Consider the following 16,723-nt stretch of genomic DNA (forward strand, 5'->3'; position numbering starts at 1 on the left):
TGTATAAGAGACAGGAAATATACTGCTGGTGCTGGCAGATGTCTCAGAGCACAGTATAGATACCCACTCAAGTTAGTTTTGAAATCATCTTTCTCCTCCTTTGCCTTCCCTTCCTGAGTCCTTTATTGCACCTTATACCATATCTCTGCAGACCTGTAGACCTTCGCTCCTCTTCCTTTCTTATGCAGTTTATAAACTCAGACTAAAGTCAGCTGGCTGATTATGCTCTTGGATTTTGAGAGTATGTTCTTCTGCTGACTTCAGGTGCAGCGTTACCTTGCCTGCTCCATTTTGTCATGCCTTTACCTTCTGCAGGTACAAATTCAAGGCAGCATAAACTAATCCATGTTCAGGATGTCCTGGTAGTTAGCATTCTGTTCCTTTCCTTGGAATGGCATTGAGTGAGGTGGCTCAAAGATTTGATTTGGCTGAAAATTAATCGCATTTAGTATTGAATCCTTATCCAAACCAACTCTGTGAAGTAGCTAAACACATGACTGAATTTATGCCAGAATTTAAACATGCTTAAGTTGCAGTGGACTTGGGCTACAAGGTTGAAATTTCATCCTCCAGCTTGATTCAGTCTTAACAACTTTCTGGGGGCAAGGGGAGGCCATTTCCCTACTACCATGTCTCTGACCTTCCCTGCTTTGCATTATCTCCTGCTTGCTGGGCCCTAAAGTCAGTTAATTCATCTTACATAACTGGTAGAAAACTAACTTCACTGAAAGAAAAAGGGAACAGTTTACATGAACAGTTTTCTTCTCAGAAAGGTGGATTGGCTTACTGCTGTTTCCGTGAACTAGCAGAAGGGGCAGGACAGGGACGATGTAGCTGGAACCAAGAAGAAAGAGAAGATGGGAGATAGAGGGGAAAAAAGACCCCTTTTGTTTGGTGGTGTTGAGCTGTTAGATCAGCTCTAGCAGTTATGGGAGCTGGGATGGAGATGGAAAAGACATCAATACTTGACACTGTTAAAATCACAATACTTGCCATTGCATCTACCATGTCTACTAATCACTAGGGGGTTTTGCATTTAACTCTTACTGAGCAGCAGTGACATTCTGGTCCCTTCATGTGCTGACTTTCTGCTTCTGACAACTCCATTTTCCAATCTCCTTATAAGTTTTTTTTGATTCCACAGGAGTGGTGTCACATCCGTATGAGCACCTTAAGAGCAAGGCCTCTCATATGCTGGACTAAAAGTTCGTTTTCCCTGCTGTTCAAGAGACATAGGCATCCTGTCATAAATGGCAACCAAACTGGGTAGCATTCTTTCCAAAACTAAGGCTGCATGCAAAGGGGAAGGGACTCATCCAAATAGCAAAGAAAGCTTAAGATGCAAGTAGAACCCAGAGTGAACAGGTGTCTTTTGAGGTTTTTTTGCTCCAAGTTTGGTTTTGGGAGATGTAGGGGAGGGAGTTGAAGTCTTTCAGAGTTGAGTTTAAAGAAAATATTTTCTTTCAGTACCTGTCTAAACTGTTTTTTGAGACCCATGGAGATTTTAAGCTCAGTCTTGCAATTTGCTTTGTTCAAAACCATCAGCCCTAGGAGGCTTGTTTTGAATTTCCATATTAAGAGTCAGCAGAAGTGCTAACTGGAGCATTTCTTCTGCACACATGCACAGTGGTGCTCTTTCAATATGATACCGTGATTTGAGGTTCTTTTTGGAAGGTAGTTAACTAGAACAGCTTCACCTATATATTTAAGGTGAGGCTTCGAGCTTTCAAAAGTGGATAATTTTTTTTTTGACCCCTGCAAGTTTTCCATTTGGAATGAGGAATATGTGCCTTACTGTAGGTTTTCTTACCTGTGGTTTTTTTCCTACTTAGTGGTCCCTGACCACAGGTTGAACACTGATTCAGAGCATCAGCTTAAATGAGGAGGTGGTAGATTGTTTCCTTTGAATGACAATAGCTGTTTGTCAGGAATTGTTTTTATATATTTACCCAATCATCTTCCCACTACCTTTGGCTTTCTACATTGAGAGAATTCTGCAGTTTACTGGGAAGAATAAACATAGATGAGATTCTTCTAGCTCTTTGCAGCAGTTCTTATCTACTTTCATTTGGAGAAATGCAACCAAGTTGCATTCATTCAGGATCAATTCAGACCAGTGATAGTCTTTCCATTCATGTTGGATTGGAATTTTAGACTCACTAAAGCAAAATCATTTTACATAGTTTAAAATTTTAGTATTTTTAAAATGCCTGTCAACCTTTGGCTGCATGTATGTCCTTTAAGTCTTGTAAACCCTGACCCAAAGCTTAGAATTAAAAACTTGAGAGTAGACCAACTCTTCCCCCACAACACCTCCACCAAAGATGCATCAAAGGGCCACGTTAGGTATACCTTACATGGCTGCTAGAAAGCTTGTCTGTCTGTGTTGTATCTATATTTAATTGAACAGCGACTTCATCTTTGGAAATTTTTCCTTGTAAGCTCTTTTTAGGTCAAAATAGAAATATAAAATACTGGATAGCGTATTTTACTAATAAAATTTTACGCCCGCTTGCTTTTGCAGATGTTTCTAAGGAATAGCAAACCCTTATTGTTCAATAACTGTGAGTCTCTTTTGCTTAGTAGATAGCCTAGATTTTTATGGTGAAAAATGTAGACGATGCAAGGAATTTTGCAGTAGGAACTAGTTGAACACCTGTCCACAGGCACTAAGCAAAATCTGATTGTCATGAAGAGTAAACATTCAAGTCTAAAGCTGGTTTTACTTCATTTCAGTCATGCAGTTTTTAAGATTGCATCATGTGTTCCAAAAATTTCGTGCAGCCTGATACACCCAGAGTCTCCCTTCTTGTAGGCAGTAATACCCAACATACAAAACCAGTTGTTGATAATCTCTAATGTTGATTTTATCATCTCCCCACAGAATGATTCTTAAAAGTTTGTAGGTGCAGTTCCTCTTGGCAGAAGAGAATTCTGTGGTAGTTTCTTGTGGAAAAAACATTCAGGGTGTGTTTCCCCCCCACCCTTCTGACAACCAGATTATTTGGGGATAGTTTTGTTTTCATGTCTTCTGAGCTGTTTTAAGACAACAAAAATGTAGGAAAATAATCAGGTTTTAGTTATAAAAAAGTGGGTGAGAGCAAAAGTAAGCCCAGGCAGTTATCTCATGTAATGAGAGCTCTGCACAAATATTCATGGAAATGTGGAGGTATCTTTTATCCAAAGAGTAAAAACTGTGGCCCATTACTGAGATATATATATATATATCTATCTATATATCTATATATATCTATATATATATCTATATCTATATCTCTGTGTGTGTGTGTCTATATATATATGTGTGTGTCTATATATATATGTGTGTGTCTATATATATATATGTGTGTGTGTGTGTGTGTATATATATATATTTATGGTACTTCTGGCTTTGCCAAGTATTATTTTACCTGTCTTTAATGAAAGGTGACTTTATATGAATCTTGTTCTTGCCACTTGCTGAACTTGAAGATAGTTATCAGCTGTTGGTTAGAGAGTGCATGGAGAATGGAAACACAGTTTAACTGTAGCAGGATGCGCTCATTTGGTTCTCAAACCGTGGTAGAGTAGGTAAGATGACAGAAGCTAAAGAAAATAAAATGTTGATTTTGTTCAGCTGACAGATGATATATTACTGAAGTCTGGAAGTGACACTGCTTCCCCACCTTGCCTTTCAGTAAAAAATGTTAATTCTTGTTACTGTCAGAGTATTTTTCTACTACATAGTATTGAGAGAATAGCAGGTGACTCAGTAATATTAATTCTAATTCCATTTCATAAAAGTAATAACTTAATAGTTCTTAATATCTCTCTTTCTCCAGGCACGCAAACAAATGGCCTGGACTTTCAAAAGCAGCCTGTGCCTGTCGGAGGAGCAATCTCTACAGCCCAGGCCCAGGCCTTCTTTGGGCACCTTCATCAGGTAAGAGAAGACCCATTTCAAAGTAGGGGAGACTTGAGAAGGTACAAGTGCAGCTGCTCTTGTATGTTCTGTGTTCTCTCTTTGTGAATGATGGATAGCCATGTAAAAGAACATGGGTAGACCACATGCTTAAATAGCTTGGGTGGGAAGAAGTTCTTATTGTGGCACTCACTGCATTGCACTAGGCTGCAGAATACATCAAGATAGGGTGAGACCTATTGGGGGGAACTAGAAAGCCCCTTTCTGGACACTTGAGAATGCCTGGTTGGGTTGGGCGTTTTTTGTTTGTTTGTTTTTAAGCCTTACTGGAAATACAAAATTGAAAGGCAAAGTAAAATTTAATCTTTTTGGTAAAGGATTGTATTGGCCCAACAGTTGCCAAGGTTCTGAAACTGTCACTACCTAGTTAAGAAACCAGAAGCACTACGCTTCAGTGTTTCAATCTCTTACACATTAACTAGAAATACAAAGTGATCGTACTTACTAAACATATTTGGTTTGTGATTATTTTTTTAAAGTTATTTCAAGGACCTGTTTGTCAGGTTGTATTCAGGCTTCTACTACTATCCCTCTTCTGCTGCTGCTGTGTTTAGGGAATCAAAGCTGAACTTCAGATGTAGGCTGAAGCAAAATGGGGCATCCCTAGGTGAAGAGAAGTATAAGGGGCATTTTTTTTGTAGTTTTTTTATCTGTTAGCACTTGATGTATGAAAACAAATGTCCTAATTTCTTTCCCTTCCTCAGCACCAAGTTTAAACTTTAAAATACTGTACCTAATTGGCTGACCTTGAGTGTTTCAGGTCTCAGGTTGCACAGTTATTGTGGTATAATTGACGTGCTGAAGCTTTTATGCCCTCTTTTTAAGAGCTCTGAACTACCATTTTATTGTATGGAACATTCCACACGTCTTGTCACATAATTACAATTTTCCTAGCAGATTGGGTTATACAGGACCTAGGGAGTGCCAGTGTTTGAATTTGCTGAACCAATAAGCTGTTGCAGGCTGCCTTTATGTGGAGAGAAGCTGACTAATTTTCATGGGTTGTTAGTATGTGTTTAACAGGAAGACAGATACAGCTGTTCTGCAGAATTTTGTGTGTTTGTTTTAGTCTTCCTTTTGTTATACAGATTGATCCAGGACAGTAATTATATTTAGCATAGTGCTTTATCGTGCTTTGGAAATGTATTTATTTGAACAGTTGTCAGGATCTTTGTAACTTCATGTTTGATAAAGTGTGATTCATTTCTTGAAACTCTAGTTCAAAGGAAAATCTCAGCTATTCTTTCATGCATCTGCAGGTGTGTGGGAATCTATTGTCAAACTGTCCTCTTCTAGTGTGGCTGCTGTTAGTGGGGTGTTATTCAGCCTTAACACACACTGCTTTCCTCCAGACTAATACAGAATGTTAGGTTGTAGGTAATGTTCAGGAGCAGTTGAGTTTCTAATTAGAAAATGTTTGTTGTGTGGTGGAAGGGGGGTCCAAATTTCATTCAAAGAGATTTTCAGGAATATGCTGGCTGTACCTGAATGAGATATGGTTGTAGTCTCTTATGTGGGTTTTCTATTATTATGTAATTTTTAAAGTAGTATTTCGGAGTATATTTTTTTGGATGGAAAGCTATTATTGTTTAGGTTATTCTCTGCTGTTAATTCATGTTAAAAGCTCACATTATATCAACTGTTAAACTACATTTGGCTTGTGATGAGGAGGAGCTTTTCTGGGAGTGTTTGCCTAGATGTAGAACATGCTTAGTAAGTCTAGTACCTTCATCTAGAGCAGTAGGAAATATTTCCAAGGTGACACTTAAGGGTTGTCTGCTTGAACATTCAGTTATTAATTTCATGTACTGCAATTTAAATTAATAGACTCCTTACTGTGCTTGCAGATATGTGGACTCTCATTTGTGATGTATATTATGTGGGGACATCTTTTTATAGAGGCAAGAGTGCTACATTTTGCTTTGCTTTATTGTATCCTTACGTGTTGCCTGTTTTTTTCAAATGAGCAGTGGTTTCCGAACATGGAATTCAGTACAGGCTGTAACTCTGACCTTTGAAAGTGTTGGTAATTAATTACATAGCATTCCTTTGAGTAGTGGTAGAAACAAGGTGAGACTGATAAAAATGGTTTTCAGTACATTCAGTAAATGAAAATTTAGCATTTATTTTACAGAGAAAATCCTTATTAGAGATAAAGTAACGCTCTTGAAAAATCTCTTTCTGAAGGATCAGTTTTTCTTCACTGCTAACCCACAAGAACTTCCTTGAACCTGTTAATCACAAATACTGAATTCAAGTTTTGAGTATACCTGAAGCAATACAGCCTTTGTGAAGTGTCTCCAGTCCTCTGTATTGAAACCTTCTTTTCAGTGGCTGAGGACTGCAAATACTTGAATGGGTTGATTTGAGGAAGAGTGTTTATGCTGTGGGTTTTGTACTATGCAGGTGATTGCTCCTCTGTTGTATAAGGAAGCAGGTGAATGCAGTGTACATATTTGGGGTAGGATCCATTGTGAAATATTAGAAGGATGGTGATGAGTAGAACTTAATGCCCTCCTCTGAGGACTGGATTTTTTTAACAGGAATAGGAATAGTTAGCCTGTCCACACCCAAATGCTCTGTTTCAACTCAATTTCATGATAGTATCTAGATCTCTAGGCAAGAATATGTTCAGCAAGAGGTAGACAAATAACACTGTGGAAGAGACAGACTTTTTTTCAGTCTGGAGCACAACCCCTGTTTCACTGATTCAGGTGTTAAAGGGGCATGCATAGTTCTTGGGGGAGTTTTTGTTGGGATAAGGGTGGGGAGGTTGTTCTTTATACATTGTTACAGTTTTCTGTGAATTCTACATTATTTCATTTCAATTTTTTGCACTGTATTGTAGGTCCAGCTCGCTGGAACAAGTTTACAGGCTGCTGCTCAGTCCTTAAATGTACAGGTAAAGACAATCTCCTGCTGCTGCTTGTCCTTCTCTCATTCCAAACAGCATTATGGTCCCATTAGAGATAGATTTTAAGCTATGATATGTTATTCTGTTTTTTCATTCTGACTGGTCTTGGAAGTGAGGTATGAGGAAATAATAGCTTTACAACTGTAAATCAGGTTCAGGATTGTAAGCATTCAGAAACTGGAGTTGTTTAAAACATGCAGTGATTGTAATTTTATACAGAATTTCAGTCAGGTGCTGTATCACGAAAACTATAAAACTCCAGGAATATTTCATGTTCTTCCATTTATTCACTTATTTTAAACATAGCGAGTACTACTTTGCAATTTGTCCTTATATCTGGTAGCTGAATATAGGAGTATAATGTAACGTTAACTGCGTAATGTGGCTAGTGTAGATTGCTTGTGTAAATAACACATAGTGATTTCAAAATAAGTCAGAGTAATTGTTTAATAATGTACGTGAGACAACAAAGCTTTCAAACTTTTTTATGATGCTGAACACTTCAGTGTATCAGTTAACGTGTCACTTCCTCTTTGTACTATATTAAGGGGCAAGGGATGCAGTTTTATTGAAAACTGGTTTCAGTATTGCTTGTTATTAAAGAATGTAGGTAGTGCATTACATGAAATGCAATAGAATGTGGACCCACTTATACATAATAACAATTTGGAAAGAAGAGGAGGTATAGTGACCTTCCTTTCTAAGAGGAAGGAGGCAGAAAATTGCCTTGGTTGCCATGGTAAACTTCCATCCCTGAGAGAGATGTTGGCAAACAGGCTGTATCTCCAGTGCAGAATGTTTACAGTCCTGTGCTGTAATTATCGCTCAATGACTGGCAGAATTAATCAGAGCCTCTATGTTAATTAGCCTGCTCTGCAGTCCCCAAAACAGGTGGTGGAAAATATGCAAATCTATGCAGAATTTTAATGTTCTGCATAACCAGTTTTAATTATCATAAAACTCTCTCCCTCTCTTCATGCACTTGCATTTCCTCTCTCGTGTCTTCACAATTTCTTCTGTTTAAAAAACCCCAAAAGAGAAAACACATACGAAAATTTAAAATAAAGCAACATTCAATTAAAAAATGCTAAACTTTGATTATTTAAAAGCACTGTATATATTATGTATTTTGCTGTAGGTTGATAGACCTGTGAAAATTTCTCAAACCAGTTCTGTATAAGCCAACACTACGATGACTTAGAGGTGCAGGATGCAGATATAGAAAATGGAAACACAATCTTCTTTCCCTCATTCCATTGTTCAGGATTTTAGGCAATGAATAATTTTAACAACCTTTTCTTTCTTTATGGTGAAAGGTAGTGTCAGCTTCAGTTGCATTGCATAAAATGAAATGAGACTTGAAAATAACGTCAAAGAGTTACAAAAGACCTGAGAGTCTTTTTGTTTTGTTTAAACTGCATTACCTACAGACATGTTTGAGCAATCGTGACTGAGATGGTGGGCACATAGAGCCATTGCTTAAACACACTCTTAAAATAAACCCAAGGGCTTTTTGTATGCAGATGAAAGATTTTTATTGTGCAGTGTTGAGATAGCAGTGTTATACATTAACATCTGTTTTACACTATAAAGAGTTGTATCTTTTTTTGACTAGTCTAAATCTAATGAAGAATCTGGGGACTCTCAGCAGCCAAGCCAGCCTTCCCAGCAGCCTTCAGTGCAGGCGGCCATACCCCAGACCCAGCTCATGCTGGCCGGAGGACAGATCACTGGGGTAAGATTTACCCAAGTATACTGCAGTAAGCCTCCTGTCCAGCAAATGATGGCAGTATCTACAGCAGTCCCCATAGAACTGTCAGTGGAGGTTATTGTAATTTCCTTTAACATAGGAAGACACTTGAGTGAAATAGGAGACAGAAAATACCTTCCTATAAAAAGCAGACTTTAATCTTTGTTTTTTTGTTACAAAGTATCTGCTTAAAAAAAAAAAAAATTACATTATTACCCTCTCTTCTCAGTATCCATCTTACTCTGCAATGAAAATAAAACCCAGTGCCTGTAGAAATAAGAAAGTCACTGATGTTAAAGAGGAATTTTTATTTTTTTTTTCAAGATTAAAATGAAGCATGGGAGCATGAGACTAAATCTTACAGATAGCTGGGTGAAGAACAAAAATGGTGGGAACTGCTGACACTAATTCTTCCTCTTCTCAAACACATTTCTTTTAAAGTAACTATAGTAGTGCTTGCCTTAAGCCTATGGAACCCTTATGTTTTAAGCTACCGATTTTGATTTTTTTAATTGCAAGGCTTTGGGAGTAATTATGGAATAACTGTTGTTTTAGGATTACTGGCATTTCTGAATTGTTGTAAATGCTTTCAGTCATTTAAAAAAAGAGCAAGTTTTGTGAATGGACTGGTTTGGTTAAAGTGTTTCCTTCCACATAATCAGCTTTGCAGTTTCAAGAGTTTGCGTGTTAATAAGGAATTTAGGGCAGTTGCAAAAACAGTGTATTTATGATTTGAAGTACTAGGTTAGATCATCTCTGCACTTGAATGAAGCGATGTCTTAATTTCATATTTAATTGTTAAATCTTCTTGTATGCTAGTGTGTAAATAAACATCCTATTTAGTTTTTGGTTAATTGCATTTGAAAGTTTTAAAAGTGAGACTGTTTTAATACGTTATTAAAACCGAGCATATTTCACTATTTTTCTCATTCTCAAAAAATACCAGTTTGTTTTAATTTATGATTGTCTGCAGTAGTGAAACATCCAAAACTCCAGGCCTGTGCAGATATGGACTGTAGTAAATATGGGCATCAAGAGTCATTTACATGTAAAGGAGAGACTGCTGCCACCTGTTTCACAGAGATAATGTGTGTTTGGGAAGGAGAAGGGATGTAAACTTGCCAACTCTATTCTATTTAAAAAAAAAAAAGCAGATGGGGAGACTTGGAGAGAAACAAATGGAGCTCATGTTCTTTACTTATATCTTAGGGCATAATGGAAATGATGGAATATGGCAGGGATTCATGCTAATGTGAAGCAGCTGGGGTGTTATCAGTTTGTTCAGTAGCCATAGCCAGCATTCCTGCTTCTCATTCATCTGGCTAATCACTTTCTGTTCTGCTGGGTGTAAATTTCCTTTCAAATCCTGGCAATACTGTTTCTTTTCTTTTGCTTGCTACTTAATTACCTTTTTCCTGAACCTCCCTGTAGAGTTGTAAAGAAAACTTAGGAGTAAAGTTAGGTGCTGTAAGTTCGAGTAAGTGCCAATGTTTGCGCTTGTGCGGTTTGGTTTATGTCAGGCCTGTGGTAGGTTGGTTTGTGCACTGTGTTGGGTAGCCAGCTGTCCTTACTTAAGGCCAGAGTCATTGGCCAGTTAATGGCTGAACTATAGCAATAGTTCTAGGAATGTCTGGTTGATATAACTAGTAATGAGCTAGCTAATGACTTTGTAGCTGAATTGGCTCTTTCCATTATTAATGGCTGTGTTTTCTAATTATTTATAGCTCACGTTGACGCCAGCCCAGCAACAGTTATTGCTACAACAGGCGCAGGCACAGTTGCTGGCGGCTGCAGTGCAGCATTCAGCCAGTCAGCAGCACAGCGCTGCTGGTGCCACCATCTCGGCCTCTGCTGCAACGCCGATGACGCAGATCCCTCTATCTCAGCCAATACAGATTGCACAGGTGAGCCTTGAGGCTTGAGAGGGTGGAGAATTAAGAGGTTTGACTAATTGCATCGCTCAATATTTATTCCTTATTCAGTGAGTTTCTGGAGTCTTGAGTACTGTTAGTCTTTCCTCATGCATCCTTAGCTGATGAGGTTGAAATCGATAGTTTTAGCAAAGAAGGCATACCAGCTACTCATCAGTTCCACTGGGCTTCTGAGTTTGTTCCAGAATCTGAGCAGATGCTGTATTTTCTGAATTTTCTTCCTTGTAGTTAGTTTGAGAAAGGAGAAAAAGGAGTATAGAAAGATGCCCATAGAAAATACACTTGTCGAGACCTGTGTGGATGTGAAGGGATACCTGTGTGTCATAAAGGATGCTTGTTAGATCTAAACAGCAAAATGATAGAGCTAAAGAAAGGCAGTTTGACTTGACGCATTTGTGTGCTATTTTGGCTTGGTGCTTAATGCTTAGAGTTCAGTGTCAAAGAAGGGGCACTCATGTGTCTAAAGAACTTGCCAGAATGAGTCTGGTGTTGGAATCTGGCCAGTTTTATGGTCTACTGCTAAAGACCCATTAATTCTTAATTCTGAAGAACTGCTTGCCAAGGAAGTTCTTCTTACTAGGAGCAGCAAAGATCCTCCTGGGTCTTCCAGGGTTGGCTTAGTTCAGTGTGGAGAATGCAGCACCACTGACTCAACACTTAACATATCTAGTGTGGAAACTTCTTAGACTTCTGGATGAGGATAACTGAATGTATAGCGTAGGCATCTTGAATACTACTAGTAGGTGATGGTGTTGGTGATGCTGAGGTCCATCTTTCCATAGATTAAGGTTCTCAGTATGTAATATTTCAGCTTGATTAGTCTAGCTGTGCAAAATACACTGGGTATGTAGTCTCCTGAGTTGCTGCTTCTTAGAGAGTTGCTTCTTTAAGATCATCTGATGCTTTCTATTCAGACTATTTTCACTTGCATTCAACTGGGTTGAAGTGTCTAAGAAGTGAAGATGAGGGCTGATTAGGTAAAACAATGGAAATGTTGCAATTATCTGGGAAGTCCATTGGTGAAAGCTACTATTCCTTTTTTTGTGCTAGTCCACTAGCTGAAAGCTTGGTTCTGCCATCGGTTTTTGTCACCTGAAGCGTCAAATGTCTGTGGTGTTGGTCTAAAAGTTATGACTGCTCTGGCTATCCTTACAGAGGCCAGTACTGATGTTGCCTGCAGACCCTTCACACGGAGCACTGCAACAAGTCATGTGATCAGAATATTAGTACTTCTTTTAGCAAAGGATCCCACGTTGCTGTCATGATCTAAAGATGACTTAATGTAGCATTTAAGGAAACTCGTAACTCACAAGACCATCTCTTAATTTTGTTAAGCCTTTGTCTGTAGCCAATAATACAGACAGAATGGGAAATGTCCTTGTCAAGAAAGATGATGGTTAGCTTCTAACATCACTCCATACGTCTGTCACAGAGTTCCCATTTGATATTATGGGAGTCTCTTAACCTAAATGTAAGTGATCCAGAGATGTGTGCCTCTTGTCTTCTAGGTGTGCAGCTTAGGACAGCAAGGTCTGCTTTACTGAAGTGCAGAGCATTAAAATTTCGTATTAATAAAATCTGTACCTTGAACTTTCTGGCTTTGCATTTGTCAAATATGCCACCAAATTAGTGCATGCTTTTGAAGGCATTATTTTGCATGCATGAGATGTTGCTAATCCCACTCTTCCTGTTCAATGGGAAGCTATGAAAATGTGTGAAGCTTTTACAATTATTAATTTAGTACTGGGTTTTTCTCCAGAACTTGCAAAATCTTCAGAGAAGTGTTTGAGAAGAGTTGAAAAGATCAGACATATGCTGTCAAATAGGAGCTTCTGAAGCGAGCATTGTCTGGTTTGTGTGCGTGAATGAGCCAAAGGCTCTATGAAAAATAGCATGTGATCATGTAGTTGCCACCATATAATGTGTATTTATAGCACAAGGGGAGTAAATTAGTTTCAATTGTTTTCTGGTGTTCCTAATTACTTAAATGCTTTACTTCACAATTTATTTTAGGACAGGTTATTTTGATGCATAAACGTAGCTTGGTTGAATCTTGTTAGCTACTTCTTATGAAGAAAGTGCAGGGCATAATTTGTGCAGGTGTTGGATATAGTTTGAGATACTTTATGGAAAACTTCTACCATCTAGGTTTGTAGGTGGTTAACACCATGTTTTTTGATCCATCTTGACAAGGATTTGTAAACAGTGCTAAGCTTTGTTTGCATTGCTATTGTAAACATATAGCTGATTACACAAATAACTGAATGTTTGTTTTAATTTATGATTTTTGAATAATTGATTAACTGGCAGGTCGCTGCAGCAGGGGGATTACCATATTTATTTTAATTAACTAATTGCGCAAGCATGACTTCTTTAATGTGCACTGCAGTTAATGTAAGGTATCTGCTGCAGCAGTCTGGTAAGATGTTAGGGCTACTGCTGGGCTGATGCTAAATTGTCACTAAACAGTTGTAGCAATTTTTGGAGTTCTTTGTGAACTTTACTTGTTTTCAGGATCCATGATCAGTGTTTATATGGTGTAAACCTCAAAATGACAGAGATGCTGAAGTCTGTACTGAAGTTGTAACTAGAGATAGTGGCATTGAATTTAGTACTTTGGATGACTTTTTTTTTTTTTTTACCAAAAAACTTCCTCACATCAAAATGAGGGACATGGCAGATTATTCTGCCAAGGTAGGAGTTGAATTGTTTTGATATTTCTAAATTGTTAGGCAGCACTAGAAGACATGTGTGTTTTTCTATCTCGTTCTATGTGCTTGTGCTAGTATACAATTTTACGACTGAGGAAAAAAAAAAACACAAGAAAACAGTGTCAGGGTTGTTTGCATGGTGGCTATTGGGAGATTTATTGTAGTGCTACAATTAACTAAATAATAAAATTTTCCCAAGGTAGAAATAAAGTTGGATTTCAAATGAATTTGAGAGGATGGTAGGGCTATTTAAGAGTGATTAGCCTTGGAGGTATTGTTTCCATACTGCTTTACAGAATTATATTTCTGTATTTAAACAAGACTCAGCCGACATACCACTTACCAAGGCAGATGCACAGAATAAGATTGCTTATACCAGTTATCCCTGAGGCCTCAATTTAAAAACCGTTTTCTCATATTAAAGTGTAAGAGCCTGATGATAAGAGCTGTCATGTCTTAGCTGGGTACCCTGTGTTATGAATACTATACTCTTAAACAAAAAGCTCTCCTCCTTTGATCTTACAAATACACTGCCACGGTTTCTTTGTATTCTTTCTTGTATGTAACTCCATCTCCTGTGGTGCTTCTTTGAATCAGCTGAGATATACTTGGTCATCTGTAGGGGCGGGGGGTGGTGGTGTTCATTTATTGCTTTTGGTGAGGGAGGTCCTCAGTCTATCAGGGGTTTTTTTTTCTGTCCACACTTTTTCCTTCAAAAATATCTTCCCAACTCTTCCTTTGTGTTTCTACTTTTTCTTTAATCCACTTCTATTTTCATTATTCACTCTTTCTTAATTTCTTTTTCTTCCACCCAGCATTCACAGCCTTAGCCTGCCCTACTCTTTCTGTTTCTTCCTCTGCATCTAGTCCTTGCATGTAATTCAGTATGAGCCCCTCTGTGCTGGAGGGTCTGCTCAATCTGCAAAGGTAACCAGTAGAGCACTGAAAATCAATTAATAAATGAGTGGAGGTCCGTGTTATGTTGGGCGCAAGAAGTAAGACTTTTTAGTAGCAATGTAGCTTTATGATACAAAGTCAGAAGAAATGTGGAGTTCCTGGGAAACACTGGAGCAGCTGTATCTTTTTTTTTTTATCTTTTTTTTTTTAATTTTTTTTTTTTTTAGGAAGGAAATTGGCCTTGATTTCATAGGAATGGCTGCAGTACTTCTTAAATTTTCTGAAAGCAAACACTGCTATCAACTTTTAAACACTCATATGCTGGGGCACTTTTAAAAAATTTACCATTCTCTTATGAAATCTTCTTTTTAAAAGAGCATTGCTTGGTCAATCCATCTGGTGTTTGTCTACCATATTATTACATTGCATGCTTTTGACTTAACATGACCAAGTTGCATAAGTGATTGATGGCTAGTGTCTTTGTGATGCAGGTTAAGTAGTTGTTTTCTTATAATGAATGTCTGTATTCTCATAAATCAGTGGACTCTTTTTCTCTCTCTTTCTTTTTTTTTTTTTTTTAAACTTCCTAGTCTTCCCTTTCACCCACTGACACTTCCAAGCCCTCTTCCCCAGTAGGAGATTGTTGCAGCTTTTAAGTCTTAGTTTAACAGTTTTAAAATAATGTGAGGTCATAGACACATAACTATATTCTGCAAATGGTTGTGTTGTGTAAATAAAAAGTTATCCTTGTCAGTCTGTCTTGACATTCCATCACCATCTCCATTGCTGACAGCTAATGGCCTATCACATCTGCTGGCTGAGCAACTTGTGTGAGTGCTCAATAACCTGCGTCAGTCAGAATGTGTGGGGGCTACTTTACTGGCCTTAAGAAGCAGGTCTTCGTTAGTCTGGCTCACTTTAACTCAAGTATGTTAGGAAGTATGTTAAAACGAGCAGCTGCATTTCAGCAGCCAGATTGAGCAAACTGCCAGTGTTAAGATCTGACACAGTTGGAGGCAGAAGAGGGTGTCTGTCTGCAGACGGGTACCCCGCTATCTGAGTAACTTCTCTGAAATAGTTTTGGGGAGAGTTTTTGTTTAGTTGGTTGGTTTGGTTTGGTTAATGGGAGGTTTTAAGTGTGGGAAGTATTTCAGACTTCTATTCACCTGCTTGGCAGGTATTTTGAAACAGCTTCTTTTCAGAAAGATGGAAGGATTCTGCATGTGTATAGATCATTTTCATAATTATCTCTGTCAAATTGGCTGGCTTCACGTTGTGCTTCAGTTTTCAAATTTTGGTTACTCTTGTTATTGTCCTGTTTGGAGAAGATTAAAAAAGGCTAGTTTGGGGTGAATATTATTAAGTGGTTCTCTATGTTTTCATTCTCCAGCTAAACAGCAAGGTGCAGCATTTTTCTTGATGATTCAGTTTCTCAGATTAGCATTTATGTTGAGACTAGTCATTTAATTATAGAAAATTAATAGTTCTGAATGGTTTAACTACCTAAGAGTAGGGTTCTACAATAGTGCAGTGTTTTGGGTTATTCCTTTTAACCTTTAATTATAGCCATGTCTATTAAGCTTATTGTAATTTGTTTCAGAACTAATCAAATGTATTTGTTTACTATTTGAGTTAGCTACTTCCCAAAATTCAATCTGAACAACCAGAGTGCAAACTAGGAATCTGTAATTTTTTGCTTTCCTGTTGCTGATCAGAATGGTAATTGCAGATTGTTGTTGTTATAAACAAAAATAGCTCCCAGCTAATATGCTTGATTTGACAACAATGAATTTTGTAGCAGAGTTGCATCCTCAAAAAATAAGTGAGAAATCTGGGTGCTGATAAGTCTAAAGTATTTGAAAACTTTTGCATTTGGGGAGGAGGGAGATGGATGATTTTTTGTGTTAAAAGCAGAACAGTGCTGGAGGTGTTTTGCTGGGTTATTTGGTAAACAGTTTTTGTTTGGTTTTACGAAGTACACTGACATTCAAATTGCCAGTCTAAAGGATATTCAGTAGAAAGACTGCTGTGTTTGACATCCACTTTTATCTCTGAATGTTAGAATGTAACTGGTTGATAGGAAATCTAGTGCATTGGGAGTCATGGCTGACTTAAATGTCTAACACACAGCTCTTTCTTTTCCTTGTTCTTTTTTTCTTTTTTTTCCTCCCTTTTTTTTTTTTTTTTTTTCCCCTTCCCCTGTTTCCTTAAGGATTTGCAGCACTTGCAGCAGCTTCAGCAACAGAATCTCAACCTGCAACAGTTTGTGTTGGTGCATCCAACAACCAACTTGCAGCCAGCACAGTTCATCATCTCACAAACACCGCAGGGGCAGCAGGGTAAGTGCTCCTTGCCAAAAAAGAAGATCATATATAGCTTTTTAGAGGAGCAGGTAAAACAGAGGTTGTTCATACACCTTCACTAACTTGATATTCCCCAGGAGAAATAACACTATTGCAATTAGGAGTCTCTATCAGGTTGTCCCTTTCTGGGTTTTAGACCTCAGCCTTGTCAAAATTTGTGTAGCTCACATCAATCCAGAGATCCTGACATGGGAAC

General features: G+C 38.0%; 1 protein-coding gene across 8 annotated transcripts in view; it reads left to right on the forward strand.

The window, feature by feature from the left end:
* POU2F1 (POU class 2 homeobox 1) overlaps positions 1-16,723 on the forward strand; it is a 91,980-nt gene that overhangs the window by 40,908 nt on the left and 34,349 nt on the right. For 5 of the 8 annotated variants that reach the window (XR_003397812.1, XM_026842957.1, XM_026842974.1 and 2 more), the window contains exons 3-7: positions 3,822-3,922; positions 6,810-6,863; positions 8,491-8,610; positions 10,350-10,529; positions 16,377-16,503. Coding sequence is in view for 7 of the 8 variants with exons in the window: in XM_026842957.1 (XP_026698758.1) it covers positions 3,822-3,922; positions 6,810-6,863; positions 8,491-8,610; positions 10,350-10,529; positions 16,377-16,503 (582 nt within the window). In the remaining variant the exon portion in view is untranslated. The remainder of the gene's footprint in view (positions 1-3,821; positions 3,923-6,809; positions 6,864-8,490; positions 8,611-10,349; positions 10,530-16,376; positions 16,504-16,723) is intronic. The other 3 variants (XM_026842948.1, XM_026842980.1, XM_026842988.1) reach the window with 3 other exon arrangements.

The sequence above is a fragment of the Athene cunicularia genome, assembly GCF_003259725.1.
Source record: "Athene cunicularia isolate RWA chromosome 1 unlocalized genomic scaffold, athCun1 chr1_part1, whole genome shotgun sequence".
Taxonomy (NCBI): domain Eukaryota; kingdom Metazoa; phylum Chordata; class Aves; order Strigiformes; family Strigidae; genus Athene; species Athene cunicularia.